This window comes from Xyrauchen texanus, chromosome 32 (genome assembly GCF_025860055.1).
Source record: "Xyrauchen texanus isolate HMW12.3.18 chromosome 32, RBS_HiC_50CHRs, whole genome shotgun sequence".
Classification (NCBI taxonomy): Eukaryota; Metazoa; Chordata; class Actinopteri; order Cypriniformes; family Catostomidae; genus Xyrauchen; species Xyrauchen texanus.
The window spans coordinates 30,399,798-30,416,946 of NC_068307.1; the positions used below are offsets into that span (position 1 = coordinate 30,399,798).

General features: G+C 36.8%; 1 protein-coding gene across 1 annotated transcript; it reads right to left on the minus strand.

Annotated features, from left to right (window-relative positions):
- Positions 1-245: 245 nt before the first annotated feature.
- LOC127626015 (guanine nucleotide-binding protein G(I)/G(S)/G(T) subunit beta-1-like) lies at positions 246-13,119 on the minus strand. Its single transcript, XM_052101514.1, has 10 exons — positions 12,937-13,119; positions 9,158-9,256; positions 8,464-8,502; positions 7,564-7,670; positions 7,116-7,179; positions 6,862-7,024; positions 4,985-5,051; positions 4,406-4,607; positions 3,341-3,557; positions 246-2,532 (listed from the first exon to the last, which is right to left on the minus strand). Exons 2-10 carry the CDS (start codon positions 9,212-9,214, stop codon positions 2,426-2,428), a joined length of 1,023 nt encoding a protein of 340 aa, XP_051957474.1. The 5' UTR covers positions 9,215-9,256; positions 12,937-13,119; the 3' UTR covers positions 246-2,425.
- Between the last annotated feature and the right edge of the window lie 4,030 nt (positions 13,120-17,149).

Sequence of the window (17,149 nt, forward strand, 5' to 3'; positions counted from 1 at the left end):
CAGCAAAATACGTCCCATGATTTTTATTTTAAGGGTAATTCTCTATAAATGCCAACTGTCAAAAGTCTGTCAGAAATGATTTGCATTGGCACGCTTCAGTCCAGCAGCGCACACACGTGGAGTCCGACAGGAAACGGTGGAAATCGCTAAAGAAATACTTCAGTAAACATATTTAAATAAATAAGTGCTACACATGCAGATGTTTAAGAAGCACAATAAAACGACACATCAAGCTTTAGATTTGGTTAAAAGTCTTATTGGTTTTATTGGTTACAATATCAGTGTATAGCAACATTATCACCATGTCACCAAAAAAAGTTGAGAAACAAAAAATTATTAAATTGATTATTTGCAAATATGGCACTATTAAAGTACACAAGGCACCACACTCCTGGTTTCATTGGCACACAAAAATAAAAGTTACGTAGGATACACATGAGCCAAGTCTGTTACTCTTGAATACTTTAAGCATTGGGGTTCTAACAAGTAATACTAAAATGCTTTTTTTGTTGCTCAGGTTCGAGGGGTTTGGCCTGTACCATGTGTGGAAATAATGTCCCAAAGGTTTTCATCAAAGCTCTGACTTCGGTTTCAGCAATTTGGCCAAGAGAAATACAAAAACTGGCCATTTCATCTGATCTAAAACCAACCACTCAAAAACTTGATCATTATAAAACAACCACATAAATAATCACTGATTGGCAATCGGTCAACCTCCACAATACCATCAACACTAATCTGAAATCATTTCCATCCAATACCGGCAGACAAACTTCCTGTGCAAATTGCTGAATTAAGGAAACATGCTGCTAATGACATCCTTTTTCACAGTCAACTAATATTTGAATATCTTGAAACCAATCGAAAATTCCTCTACGGTGTTTTGACTAACTCTGGAAATGTAAATAGGATGTTTATTTACGCTAACGAAGCATCTTCGTACTGTAAAAGGACTCGTCACAACAAAAAATACCCTTCTTATCAACACCTCGACATATTTTCAAGCCATTCCCTTTTATGAAAACAAAAATAAAAGTTCTTAAAATGCTATTTCACAGTTACACGAGGTGTTAAGCGACTTAACAATAGCACAAATATCATTTTTGCCACAACCTGGAGTGCACGAGTACATACAGTAACACTGTCAGAACTGCTGGCACTTATGAATATGGCGAAAAGAGTGAACTGATTCAATGCTCGTGTTTTTTTGACAAACTCAAGTTCATCATGGGTGAATCTCAAAACCTGTCTAGAACATTTTTGGGTCACATTACACCCCAAAATCAAAAGAAATAAATTGTGTTTTGCTTCGTTTTCATGACACTTAAGCACATGCCTACCAAAAACAATAATGATATATTATTCAATTGTAAAGTACTTCTACATTATAGTTGTTTTTGCTCTACTGATCTTTATATTGATATTGCATTACATAATTGAGAATTACCAATGGGAATAAGAGGTTTTAGAAAAACAAATACAACTAAAACATTCATGTGCATTATAAGAATTAAGGGAAAATGTGCTTAATCGTCATGAATGTGTTACAATGCAAAACATCTAAATGGTCCTAAAATACGGTTCATTTTCTTTGAACATAATTACTAACACTACTTTTATAAATATGGCCTGGCCTAGAGTCATCATATACTGCAACACTTGTGAGGGGCCATTTCTAAAAAATAAATCATAATAAAAGTTAATTAATTCAAAGCACAGATTTTTGTTTGTAAGCACCAGGAATAAGATTAAGTCTATTTTGATCACTAGTATTAAAGGCTAAAATTGGGGAGGGCAGATGATTGTTTTCTTTATCATTCAGTAAAACAAGACGTCACAACGCTTCAAATTTAACACACGATCAAGGCCGTGAAAAACTTCTGCAAACACCCTCAAAGCACCAATAAATGATGATTGATTTAGTGGATTAAAATATGGCATGTACGGAGGTTATCTGCAGAAAGACACATGATATGTTTGACACACTTGATACTGTTCCAACGCACACACCTCCAGAAATGTGCAAAGTTTTTGTAATACACACTTCTGTTTGATAAACTTTCCGTCGTGTTTAGCGTTGTTTTCTATTTACACAAAATAAAGAAAATACAAAAACAACAAAGAAAATGAAAGATTAAAAAAAACAATTATGGGCGAATGATCAATTAGAAAAATATATACATGAACACTATGTATGTATATACTATATGGTATATACATACACATAATGCTGTACATATATATACCATATCTATATTCATATATATTTACATATAACACAATGACACTTCTTATGATTTCTGTGGTCGATAATGACGATCGTCTCTCCCACGGGATTATATTTCGTACTGAAAATCATGTGTAATAACTGGAATACAGAGGAACTGCTGCGGAGAGACGGCACCTGGAGATTTTAAGACCACTCTCAGTTCCAGATCCGAAGAAAACTGTCCCATGAACCCGTGGCTACAGCCATTCCATCATCATTCACCCCTAAACAGCTCACCCGGTTATCGTGACCGGCCAAAACCCCTGCGGAGGGAGAGAGAGAAAGAGAGAGGTTCAAACACATTGTTATCCCAAATTTGAAAAACACTGATGGAAAATTCTGTCATTTTGACATAAAAATGCATCAGCTAGATCAAGACAATAATAATAATAATAATACATACACAACTGGAATGGCATACCTCTATAATAATAAGAGAAATAAAAACAAATATGACAGATAAAAATAACATGCATCCAGTTACTGTGATAAAAGATTGTGGACTGTTTTTAAATAATATAGATTATAATACATTCTGAACCTAAGAAACTGCAGATAAAAATCACACAAATGTACTTTAAGTGTACTTTTATAAGTTAGCCCCGAAAAAATGCTTGTGTTTTCTTGTGACTAAAGGTTTGCATAGCATGCACACATGATTTTAGTCATGAGATTTCACAGGATAAGTTTCATTCTGTGTCATTTGAGTCATCATTGAGTCTGTGTCGTGTATTTGGCGCCATCTCCTGGTGGTCATATGTAACATTGTGCTTCATGTGGATTATCTAATGATCTATACATCTGATTATCTTGTGTGTGGACTCCATTGAAAGATAATCACCTCCTCTAAATAATGACGTGATATTTTATGTTCTGTTTATTTTTGTGAAGTTATAAGTGAAAACATGCATATAAGCAACACCAACATGTATGTCAAAGACATATAATTAGCTGTTACTCACTATAACTTTGTCTGTGAGTAAAACAAATAGACTGGTTGTATTTTACTCTTTGAGAGCTTTCCAAAAACATTGAGTTAAACAAAACAGCAGTGAAGGATTTTTCTCTCACCTGCACGCTCGCCTTTTAAAGTGTCCCAGACGTTACAGTTGAAGTCATCGTATCCGGCCAGCAGGAGGCGTCCACTTTTGGAGAAGGCCACAGAGGTGATGCCACAGATAATGTTGTCATGAGAGTACATCATCAGCTCCTGGTCTGCACGCAGGTCAAACAGCCTGCAGGTGGCGTCATCTGAGCCCGTAGTGAAGGCATTTCCATTAGGAAAGAACTGCAAGAGTAAATGACAAAACATGACTGTTCATTTAGTGTTAAACAAGAGTAGCTTCTACATCACAATAACAAACATCAGTTGTTGTATACATTGAAACTAAAAGCAAATGGAGTAAAACAATGAGAATTAAAAAAAATGTTTAATTAGAAAATCTAGAGAAAAAAAAAAGTTTAATTAGAAAATCTAGAGAAAAAAAAATATTTAGTACATGTTGAAATTTACATTAATCTCTTCAACTCAGGGGCATTTTTTTGACTGCTGCCTGCAGTTTTTAACACCCAAATTTAAAAGCTAATTTACAGGAATAATTCACCCAAAAATGAAAATACTTTCATTTTCTCGCCCTCATGTCATCCCAGATGTGTATGACTTACTTTTTTCTGCTGAACATGAATTAAGATTTTCATAAGAATATCTCAGCTCTGTTCTTCTAAACTTTGAAGCTCCAAAAAGCACATGAAGGCAGCATAAAAGTCATCCATACAACTCCAGTGGTTTAATCCACGTCTTCAGAAGCAATATGACAGGTGTGGGTGAAAAACAGATCGATATTGCATCACTTCTGAAGACATGGAGTCATATAGATCACTTTTACGCTGCCTTCATGTGCCTTTTGGAGCTTCAAAGTTTAGACCAACAACTGAGATATTCTTCTAAAAATCTTCATTTGTGCTTTCCTGAAGAAAGAAAGTCAACTACATCTGGGATGGCATGAGGATGAGTAAATGATAAGAGGGGGTGAACTATCCCTTTAAAAAGCATGTAATTCTTGTTCCGTTTGCTGCAAAAATTCTAGACTAACAACTAACTGACCTTTGGGACCCATCCCTAATCTAAATACTTACGCAGACGGCATTGATGTCGGAGACGTGGCCCATGAAAGACTGCCTACACATCCCGTCTCTGATGTCCCACAGTTTGGCAGAGGCATCACAGGCCCCAGACACAAATGTCTTCAAGTCTGGGATGACCGACAGACTCATGACATCACCTGTGTGTCCGGTGAAACTGGTGGTCTGCTGTCCGGTCTCAACATCCCACAATGCACTACAACAACAGTGAGACAGAAAAGTTGAGCATCAAAGAGATCTTCGATGGGACAATTTTTCATTTACATCAACATGAAACGATATTTAGCAATTGCAACTCACAGCAAATGTGTAGTGAAAATATTTAGAGTAAAATAATGTTCCTGGATCCTGAAAATTGGCCCATGATATAGTTTAATATTTTTCTCCCCACCATACGGCATTGGTCATGTCAGCAGAAAAGAAGTTAAAGCATTACATTTATTACATTTTAAAGTTAAAATATGCACAGGCAAAATAAAATCAACACCAGCTTGTCCCAAATATCCCATGATATATTAATACCAGACACTGATTCGTTTCATTTCAATATTATTTTGTGTAACATTAACTCACCATGTGGTGTCACCGGAGCTGGTGATGATCTGATTGTCATCAAGAAATCGACAGCAGGACAAATAACCTACAGATAAACCAAGAAATTAATTATGTGTATTATATTAAATTAAATAATGTTCATTGCACATGCAAAAATGTCATTTAAAAGAGATAGATGTTGTGCAACAATTCATTTTAAATTGAAGTCATTTGAAGTTTTTTGTGTGATTTAAGTATTATACTTAAAATTTATAAAATGATATAGATGACACATTGAGATTCTCAACATAAGAATCTACTGGAAAAATAAAACTATCAAATTTAGTCAAATTTGACATTATATATACATCTCTGGGTGTAAATGAGGTGGCTCTGAAAAACTGTTTGTTTTGTTCCCAATCATGTCAACTGTATTGGAGAACGATTTTGTGTTGATACGACAAAGCAATCAATATTTTTTTTTTTATGTTTTTTGTGTCCAAAAGCCTCTCCAAACAAATAAAAGATAATAATTGTGCATAAGAACTAATTACACATGCAAACACAACAATGACTAAAGGTTTGCATAGCATGCAGACATGATTTTAGTCATGAGATTTCACAGAATGAGTTTCATTCTGTGTCATTTGAGTCATCATTGAGTCTGTGTCGTGTATTTGGCGCCATCTCCTGGTGGTCATATGTAACATTGTGCTTCATGTGGATTATCTAATGATCTATACATCTGATTATCTTGCGTGGGGACTCCATTGAAAGATAATCACCTCTTCTATGTGATATTTTGTGTTCTGTTTATTTTTCATTAAGTTATAAACCAAAATGTGGCATTTAAGCAACAGCAACATAATTGTCAAACACATATTTAGCTGTTACTCACTATATTTTTGTCTGTGAGAAAAACAAATAGTCTGGTTGTATTTTACTCTTTGAGAGATTTCCAACAACATATGACACATGAATATTTGATCAGTTTGATGTTTTTACTGATTGTAATAATAGGTACAGTGCAATTATTTTAATTTTTTTATAAATTATAAACCTGAACACTTCTGATTTGTCCTAAAATTCCAAAGCACTTGTTCAGTTTTGGTCATAATGTCTACATGCATTGTGAAGTAGAACTTCTAAACTTTCAAACGATACTTATTTTGTGTTGGTCAAGACTGTAGTTATTAGTACTTTGACAATTATTTTCTTTTCTCACTGGCGGGCCCATCTGAGCTTAAAGGGTTAAAGAAATGCTAAATTGAAGTCAACACATATCTGCAAACTAGCCTATATTAAGAAGTTAAAATGAAAGTAATTTGTTCAGTAATGTTATTGTATTTATTTGTGATTCATATCAATGTTTAGTTTCTATTCTTCTATTCATGTACTTTTAAATTTTTTTTAATTACACTAAACAAAATCCAAAATAATCAAAACAGTGTTAGGATTCTATTTTAGCATCTTCAACAGTATTCCCCATTTGTCATGAACTTTTCACATTTTCTCCAGCAACTTCTCGAGGTTTCATCCTAGGATGATTTTAAACAGTATTGAAGGAGTTCATCTATGTTGGGCTTTTATTGGCTGCTTTTCTTTATTATTTGGTCCAATCATCAATTTCAAAAACTTGTTTTTTTTTTATAAAATTTTAGTTTTATAATGAAATAAATGTATATGTTGGCACAATTATATTTTTGTCCACAAAACTAATTTCAGACATTTAATCACACGCCTGCAGATCAAAAGATTTATAAGATCATGAGAAACATTTCAGTCAAATGTTTCAAAACCTATGTTAAATAAATAACAATTTACATGCACATCTTTAACATCAAGCTCTAAAAAGTATTGTTTAATGTACTCTAAAGTACCAAGTATGCTAGTGCGCTGTGTGCGTATGACTCTACCTGTGTGTCCAGCCAGTTCTCTGTTGACCCTGACGTTGCCCTCGCGTGTTTTAAGGCTGTAGGTGGAGCAGATGTTGTCGAGGCCCCCACAGGCCACATAGTTCCCCGATGGGGCGTAGGCACAGGTCATCACCCAGGAGGAGCGCAGGGGAATAGCATGCATCTGTGGGACAGCGTTAAAAGACAACATCCCTTCAGTACTATAGCACAAGCTAAAGATAAACTCTAGTTAAATTACATTAGTATCACATTACCTTGTTGGTCGTGTAACCATCCCATATGATCAGTTTGCCATCTTGGGAGGCACTGACAAGTAACCTGAATAAAAACGCAAATTATTATATACTCTTAATAGTCTCACAAAGCCAGAGTTTTGACTATGTGACATTTAGGGGTGGGTAAATCTAAAATTAGGTGTGAAAAATCAGATTTCCAGTGGACTGACATAAACACATGAGATACATAATTATATTGTGCAAAACCAATGTTTTGCATCAGTAATCAAATTTAGTTAATAGAGGATGGGATAGATGATGTGATTTGAGTAATGTTGGTAAAGTAACACCTGGTTCTGAGTGTGAAAGACACTTTTTCATGTAATATGAATCAATCAGTTCATGTAAGGGGACACTACTTGTAACACAGCTTTCTGTATATACACAACAAATCCCATTGGTTAAGGACTCGCTTCACAATAAACACCTGGAGTCGCTGCCCCAGTGCATGGCATAGATTTTGGCGAGATGACCTCGGAGTGTGCGTCTTGTTCTCATCTGTATCCGCCCCACTGAGTCCAAACTCGCCGTCATCTGTCACATGAACCCAAAAAAGAGAAATAGATTAAATATGATATAGTTGGCGGGAATCTGCAGTATACAATAATGATTTTCAAACAGAATGTGTACAGCTGCTATGGGTGCTATATCTGTTGTACTTTCAGACATTTCTTTTTTCACCATTTATTTGACAATGATGGTATGTGACTGTTTTGCAAAACTACAATACGTGGTTCATATCACGGCAGTTACGAGGTGAAATGTCCACTGTGAGGCGCTAAAAGAGTGTTAAATGCTCTCCCAAACAGAATACTTTTTAAGGGTTAATGCTCAATTACATTTTAAATCCACAAAACTGACCTCCCTACCCTAAACTTTAAACCTAAACCAAACCGATAGTGTCAGAAAAAGCAAATGCTAAATGAAAAACACAACCACGTCATTTTGTGGTGCTCCTATGACACTTTTGGTTCACGTGTGGACTTTAATCACACTCGAACAAGCTCGTAAATGTTGTTGATTAATTAATTAATGCAAACGTTAAAATCAGTCCTGTGCTACAGTTAAAGTGTTTAGATGACAGAAGATAACATTGTGTGAGGAACAGGCGAAAAGTCTTTATTAACTGATAATCTGCCATTTAAGCGTTTTAATTTGAAAGAAGGTGAAGAAAAGTCATTGTCGTTGTAGTGCCTCTAGTGTTTATTTCAACAGGAAACTGAGGTGATACGAACAATGAGCCACGTAAAAATTATTTAGCTAAAATGTAGCTATAGCATCGCAAATCTACGAGACCAGGTTGAAAATAATGATATTGTTCTTGTACCTGTGAAAGCGTAGAGTCACTGCAGGCTTTTCTGGCATCCTGAGGAACAACAATATTGAAATAAAATATCAATAAAAACAGATGTAACTTAAAGTTTATTGTCTATATTCAGAATGGAATACAAGCTTACTGCTCAACAGGATCAGACATTAATGGGGACTCTGGGCAGAAATGCCATCGAAATTCACAATATAGGGACAAAAAATGCCCCAGTAATGAGTTCCTGTTGTTTTTATTAATAACAGGGATAGCCAAAAATATTTGGAACTGCGTGAATGATGGTTGCCGTCGCAATGCACATTATGCACTGTAGAGATCAGGCAATATAAGTATTTCTCATTTATCATAGTTTTAAACACTTTATAATGGATGTTCATACAAAACTAAAACAGTCAAATGTAAACATAAAACACATTTGAAAAGAAACAAAGATAAATGACGAAGACCCGGTCAAAAGTTTCCAATTCAGTTTTAATGAGAACTTTATATAACAAAAAGAAAAAAAAATGAAATCTATTAGTTTTAATACAAATCAACCCCTGGGACATGAAAGTGCCCGATGTTGAAGAAACACCCACATACAGAAAGTTCTGCACACACTATATACACACTGCAGCACTAGTACTAGTAGTATGATAGTGTGCAATTCTGAACATATGGTTTGTTTACACAGGAGGGCGCTGGTTTCACTTACCCGGATCTGGTTGCGAAGCTGTTCTGCTTCCTGTCGTAACTGTTCCAACTCACTCATTGTTCCTGTTTGACCTACACCTCAGACGACAACACGCTGGACCTGAAATACATGCACACGTATTACAGATGTCTCTTATATAATCCACTGGACAGAGCTGTTTAATACTGATCTTGGGCCAGTTCATTTCCCAAATTTAATTTCAGCCACTTTAATTAAACACACAGAACTGATCAGAGCGCAGCGTGAAATGACAGCGAGCTCAAAGGGTCATCAATATCACAGCAACTGCTGTCAAATGTCACCCATGTGTTCAGTGACCTTTTGGTCAATTCAAGCGTCTGTTTCTCTGATGTCTCGCTTGCCATTATTTCCATATGAATGTGTTGATAAGAGTTAGAAGACTTACTAACTCAAACGGCAAAAATACAATTTAAGAATAAAATAGTCTTATTTAAAGACTATTGGTTATTGGTAGACGTCCGTGTGGATATCCCATGACTTCAACACGATGACATCACGCAGCAACAGATGGCATCTTAAAATATTCCATTTCATCTCCATCAAAAGGAACTGCCACGGTGATGACGCCAACTAATAGATGCATTATTGATCCACTTCGAATAAAAGCTCAATTCAAGACTGGGCTAAACTTATAAAAGCTCATATATGCTGCATCTCAAATTTTAAGGTCAAGAAAACCGAAATGGCCTTTTTACACCTGGAGCATCTCTCTTGGTCTCGGTGGTGCATGTGCACTACAGCTGCTTTGTGATTCTCTTTTGGTACGGTCAATGGCCAGCATGTTGTGTTAGACTTACAGTGACACCTAGTGGCCCGGATGTAGTATCATTTAAAATCAGTCGTTTTCAGTTTGAAATGCCGATGTAAAATTTCACAATTCAGTCAACCATGATTAGTTTAATCAATGAGTGAAAGTGTCCAATACCAGGACGGTTACTGAGATTAAGCGTGTAGTATTCAGCTGGTCATGTGATTCTAACATGGCCGCCTCCGTGCGTTTGACCGGCCGTCATCAACTACGGATAAGTAAGTCACTTGAAATTGGACTGTCGTTGCCATGTTAAAACTGTGCATGTTACTGTTCTTATATGCTTACAAATGTTGACTATGATGCTTAAATAAAATACAGCCTATTACAACTAAGTTACTTCACGGGTCACACGGTTTGGGCTTCAACTGAAGGCCAATGTAGACGTCTAGGCCCAAGACAATCTGCACAGCATCAATGTTCAATAGGTGAGTGAAACACAGGTGATGCCCGACAGTGGCAAATGAGTGATCAGAGTGTGGCAGCAGTGTTTGGCATGGTGTCAGGGGGCACAGCTTTGGCATGCTGGATCTGTAATGGTGACAAAACACACCGCTTGAGCCTTGACCACAGAGAGTGTGACATTTTTTTCTCTTGTTTGAAACACTTTTACTTCTATAGGTATTTTTGCAGCTTATGTTGATTAGGTTTTTATTTCATGAAATAAATCAAGTGTTTGACATACACAGATTACACAATGAAGAAATGCCCTCATAAAATGTAAAAAAAAAAAAAAAAAATTGAAATGCACAATTTCTACATGCACTAGCTAGTCTCATGAATCTAATAAATAATGCATTCTGAACTCGTGTGTGAGTCATTGACAAATAAGTTTGTCCGAGATGATACAAATCTATTAAAACAGACGTGTCAAGTTCGCAGAAATGTACAAAAATGTATTTTATGACTTTAAAACAGTCACGTGGCGCATGTTAAAAAAGGTATTCGTTTAATTTCCTTTGACCTTTTAATACACGAGTGTTCAAAATCCAAAAGAAATTATTAAAACATATTTTAGGTTAAAACTAAATACATTATAACACATTTTTTAAGACTATTAAGAAGTTTTCTCAGGGTTTGGCCTTAAGAAAATGTGCCTAATATTTTTTATGTTTTAGATTTATTTATTTATGACTTGTCACATGACAACAAAATGGCAACCTACATGTTGGTTGCACAAAATGACTTTGATTTGGAGAAAGTTTTTACATAAATAATATTTTACAACAAAATGGTAGCTTTATTTTTTGTCATTTTAAGAAATAATAATTAAATATTATTCTGCACTATTAATGCCAACATTTTATAAAAAAAAAAAAATAGTTTTAAATGAGACTGAGTTTTGTTTTGGTTTAATATCTCAGGACAGTATAAATAAATACACAATTAAGGCCAAGATAAATATTAAAATGACTTTGTGTGAATTGCATTTTTATGTATTTTTGAATTTGAACTGAATAAATCTGGAGAATGGTTGTTATTGCCATTTAAACCTTTAACATTCATAAACTCTAGAAAAATCCAAAGGTTATGAATAACACACTATAACTCCATGTCCAGTGTGAGAAATATAAATGTTTGATGTTTGGCCAGTTTCATCTCATTCAGAAAGAGAACGGCTTTGACTGAAGAACACACAGTTATTAGTATTATATAGTATAGTCATAGTAAAGTGAAAGTAAAACCATCTTCTGTCCAAAGATGTCCTTCACTTAAAAGTTCAATCTTGAATGTAAAAATGAACAATGGGAATTCTGAAAACATTTGATTCAGGAACGTTGAAAGATTTTAGACCAAGACTTTATAGCTCATTAACTGACATATATTCATATATCTTGATCTTTCTAATTCACTTACAGTACATGTTTACCACAGTAACCTGAGTGCAAGTGTCTTGAGGGTCTGAACCTTCAAACTTTCACTATTCACCCAGGAATAAACCACAGCTCTCAGAATATGAACTAATGACAGGAAACTGTGTGTGTGTGTGTGTGTATATTTAAGAGTATGTGTGTGAGATTGAGTGTGTGTATATGTAAGAGTATGTGTGTGAGAGAGTGAGTGTGTGTATATGTAAGAGTATGTGTGTGAGAGAGTGAGTGTGTGTGTGTATATGTAAGAGTATGTGTGTGAGAGAGTGAGTGTGTGTGTGTACATATATGTGTGTATGTATGTAAGAGTATGTGTGTGTGTATTTGTGAGTATGTGCGTGTGTGTGTATTTGTGAGAATGTGAGTTTGTGTGTGTATGCAAGAGTGTGTGTGTTTGTGTGTGTATGTTTGTGTGTGTATGTAAGAGTGTGTGTTTGTGTGTAAGAACGTGTGTTTGTGTGTAAGAGTGTGTGTGCATGTATATGTAAGAGTGTGTGTTTGTGTGTAAGAATGTGTGTGTGTATGTAAGAGTGTGTGTGTGCATGTATATGTAAGAGTGTGTGTTTGTGTGTAAGAATGTGTGTGTGTGTGTGTGTATGTAAGAGTGTGTTTGTGTGTGCATGTATATGTAAGTGTGTGTGTTTGTGTGTGTGCATATGTAAGAGTGTGTGTGTGTGTGTGTGTGTGTGTGTGTGTGTGTGTGTGTGTGTGTGTGTGTGTGTGTGTGCATGCATATGTAAGAGAGTGTGTGTGTGTGTATGTATGCATGAGAGAGAGAGAGAGAGAGTGAGAGTGTGTGAGAGAGTGAGAGTGTGTGTGTGTGTGTGTGTGTGTGTGTGTGTGTGTGTGTGTGTGTGTGTCAGGCCTCCTGTTGCCGTTTCACTTTCATCAACAAAGAATAACTTAATTAATTAGCTGTTAGTCAAGATTTAAACAACAGTTTAATCCCAAGACAGTACAAAAAAAATTCGAAGAACTTGCCATGCGTTAAAATGACCCAAGAAGCCTTTTTATGCGCTTTTTACAAGCAGGAAATACAACAGAAAAGAGAAACATAGCGAGCGGTTGTTTTTCCTCACCTGAATCCGGCTGGCTTGGTCGGAATTGGGCTGTCTTCAGAACCCTCGCATGTTGACAAGAGCAAAAATAACATTCAATGCATTTAAAATTAATCTGAACTAAATTTTAAACACATTTAAAGGGCCACGCACCCCTCACGAGAGCTGAGAGCCAATTTTCACCAGCAGGCTCGTCACCACACCCATAAGGAAACCGGGAACATGGCAACAGACCGTTGGAGGGGTGTGACAAAAACACCACCAATCCATAAAAGCATAAAATCACCGTTTAAAAGCATTATTACTGCTACTATTAACGTAAAAATAATTATCAAATTACAATACATTTAAAAATCCTGGCTTTTGTGTTTAATCAGTCAAAACGGAAGTAGGTTTAGCTATCGTGTTTCCCCCACAGAGGAATGGTTCATTCCGTCAGCTGCCTCAACAAAGCGCCTGTAGGAGAAACAGGAAATGTGTCCGCTACGTGTTTGAGTGTCAGAGGGGAACAGTTGTAGTGTTTTTGTCGTAGTAACAGTTACAATTCACATTTCTGATTTAAAAGAGTACTTTATTTCCAGGAATTATTCTGCGACATTATTTGAATATATTGTTAGTGAACGCTGTATTTAACAGTTATATTAATTACATTATTTGGTGCTGTGGTGTGATGCAATTCATGTTCTATGGTATTTACATCATGGAACTTAAAGGTGATTCCAAAAATGGTACAATGATACTTTTTTGTGACAGTCATAGACAGATTTGTTTTTAATTTGAATGTGTAGTTATTAAAAATGCTGTTTATATATATATATATATATACCTCATATTAATGGAGATACTACCTGGAATATTTGTACTGTTAAAACTCATACTTGGCCAGCATAATTCAGTATTGACCTATTTAATCAACATTTTTGCGATTTACACACTATTGTTCCATAAGATAACTTTGTTTAATTGTTTATACACTGATCAGCTATAACATTAAAACCACCTGTCTAATAGTGTGTAGGTAAAACTAAATGAATAACATTCAGAGATGATGTTCTTCTCATCACAATTGTACAGAGCGGTTATCTGAGTTACTGTAGACTTTGTCATTTCCAAACAGTCTGGCCATTCTCTGTTGACCTCTCTCATCAATAATGAGTTTTTTGTTTTTGGCACATTCGGAGTAAATTCTAGAGACTGTTTAGTGTGAAAATCCCAGAAATACTCAAACCAGCTCGTCTGGCACCAACAATCATGCCACGCTCCAAATCACTGAGATCACATTTTCCCCATTCTGATGGTTGATGTGAACATTAACTGAAGCTCCTGACCCGTATCTGCATGATTTTATGCTCTGCACTGCTGTCACACGATTGGCTGATTAGATAATCGCACAAATGATTGTTGGTGTCAGACGGGCTGGTTTTAGTATTTCTGGGATTTTCACACACAACGGTCTCTAGAATTTACTCAGATGCGGGTTGGTGCTGTTTTGGTGGCATGAGGGGCACCTACACAATATTAGGCAGGTGCTTTTAATGTTGTGGCTGATCAGTGTATATTGTGAGGTCTGAAATGAACAAAGATACACTCACATTTGGACATGTTAAATATTTAATGACATCAATAAAAGTGAACAGTGGGTGCAGAATCAGTGCAGTGCAGTTGAAAGCGATCTCTTCACTGTCAGTGTTTGTATGGGGTCTTTAAGGATTTAACCAGCTTTTCAGCCAGATGGGCTCACAGCTTCTCAGATATTGTCTTTATGACAATCAGCATCTTATTAAATTGTGTGGCATAAGCATTAGCCTATTTGTCCAATTCTCTTTTAGGAAGAGGGACTTAATAATTACTGTAATTTTTATTTGATAGATTTTTTTATATAAATATTTCCTTGCTTCCAATGAAGCGCAAAGATACCAAATACCAAGACATTCTCAAATATACATTTTTCAATTAAACGTTTCACTCAAATTGTTAAACTGATATAATTATAAAGTATGACAATAATACAATTTCTAATGAAAAATTCTGTATTATATTAGACTAAACTATTGTCAAATAGAAGCATGTTCACTAGTGGTCTCAGGCTACATATAAAAATAAACAGTGATCCTGTTGTTGTGTTTTAACCCTCTGTGACAAGGTCTCTTATACGTTCAACGTAAATCTTTATTTTACACACTTTTTCTTTCTAACACACAAATGACTTATTTTCAGCAGACCAATGAACACAAACACACTGGAATACTGCTGCTTGCATCTCTCTCTTTCTCCTCCGGTGGTTCGGACGGCCCTTTTATCCCTCCCAGCTCTCACTGCAAACACAAAAAGCTGTTAGAGATAATTTCCCACTGGTGTCAATCCTTACTGTTCTTCCTCTCTCTGCTTCGCCACGCTCACATCCCAACACCCTTCAATGGTATTCAGCCATTTTTGACCGAAAAAAATGTTTACAATTGAATAAAAACAGTTTCCTTTATCTGAGCAGCACAAGACCTGGTGACTTTTCATCCATTTGCCATCTGAACATACAAAAAAAAAAAATGAGCTTGATTCAACAAGTCTAAGTGGCTATAAAAAAAAGCGACACCTTTGGTATGCACACTCAAAATTGACTGACCATTTAAAAAAAATTAATGGGAAAGACCAAAAACTAAATCAATAAATCTGCCACAATGCAGAAAAAAAGCAGTCAGAAATTACAGGGTGAGACTCTAAAACATCCTTAGTGCAAAACACACACTCATACACACACACACACTTACACACACACACACTAAACACACACACACAAACACACGTTTACTAAATTATTTTTTAGAAAGTTTGAAATTGCACAGTTTACTCTGATTCTTCTGTTTTATACACTAATTTTATTTTCTGAATTTTGCCATTAATTTCTGTTTCTTGACATTATTATGTGTGGCAGGGCGGAGGGCAGGGCCGGAACGTGATCATACACACCCGGTCCCTTATCAGGCTAATTAAGCCTCGGAGAGGGATAAGGGCCGATGGCAGACGGAGGTGCGATTAGAGAGAGATAGTTTACGGACATGTCCATCACGTGTGTGTGTTTCTTCTGTTTAAATTTTATATTAAACCATTATTTAAATTGAAAAGCCGGTTCTCGCCTCTTCCTTTCCATTGATCCCTTTACACTGGTGCCAAAGCCCGGGAAGGAGAAGGGATGCCCATCGTGGAGTACTCAACACTGCCCTCCACCCAGGGAAGCGCCGCTGCCATCCACCGGGGGAGGGAGTAGACCGACCACCCAGACGCGGTGAACAGCCTCCGACCGTGAGGCGAGTGGGGACTGGACTCCCCGACCGCCTGGAGTGATGGAGCCGCTTCCAGGGGCGGAGGAGTGTCCCGACGAGTCGGCGAGAACGCGGAGGGGTGTTCTTTTCCGCCGGGGGTCGTGAGTCTGACTCCGGTCTGCCAGGGGAGGAGCAGCTGTCGTCCGCCTGAGAGGGTGGAGGAGTGATCGAGGACCATGCGACAGTGTATCGGAGAACCGGCGAGTGGGTTTTTTTTCATCTCTCTCTCCTCTCTCTCTCTCACTGCCGCTCTGCTTTGGCCTTTTCCCTCTCGTTTAAATTGTACTGTGTTTTTTTGGGGGGTACTACACTGTTACAGGAAGTACCCCCCCATTTTATTTATTTCTGTTTCCCTCACCTTGTCCCCTCCCTTGTCCAAGTAGATGGGGATGACCTGCCGGCAGACCAGGCTTAAAGCAAGCCCTCCCCCAGGAAAAGAGGGTGGGGGGTTGTACGTCAGAGAACGAGGGAGGAATGTGGCAGGGCGGAGGGTGGGGCCGGATCGTGATCATACACACCCGGTCCCTTATCAGGCTAATTAAGCCGATCAGGCTAGATAAGGGCCGATGGCAGACGGTGGTGTGACGAGAGAGAGATAGTTTACGGAGATGTCCGTCATGTGTGTGTTTTTGTCTTTTTAGTTTCTCATTAAAATATTATTCATATCGTCAAGCCGGTTCTCGCCTCCTCCTTTCAATTGAATACGTGACATTATGCATATAATTTTTCTTTAGTTATTAAATTTTTATTTTTGATATAAATTATAGGTAGAAAAAGCTTAGTCTGTTTCTTCTCTTTGTAACACCATGATCAGGTTTGATTGCAAGTATAATGACATTAACTGCAAAAACTGACACATCGGAGGGTCACGTGACACCATGCGAGAAGCAGACATGTGAGAGTCATACATACATACT

Bases quoted from the DNA above. Each gene is read 5' to 3' on its own strand.
- LOC127626015 (XM_052101514.1), bottom strand. From the start codon at position 9,214: ATGAGTGAGTTGGAACAGTTACGACAGGAAGCAGAACAGCTTCGCAAC. The intron at 5,052-6,861 runs GTAGAGTCATAC...GTTTATCTGTAG, and splicing joins AGAACTGGCTGGACACACAG to GTTATTTGTCCTGCTGTCGA. The intron at 3,558-4,405 runs GTAAGTATTTAG...TTACTCTTGCAG, and splicing joins CCGACATCAATGCCGTCTGC to TTCTTTCCTAATGGAAATGC.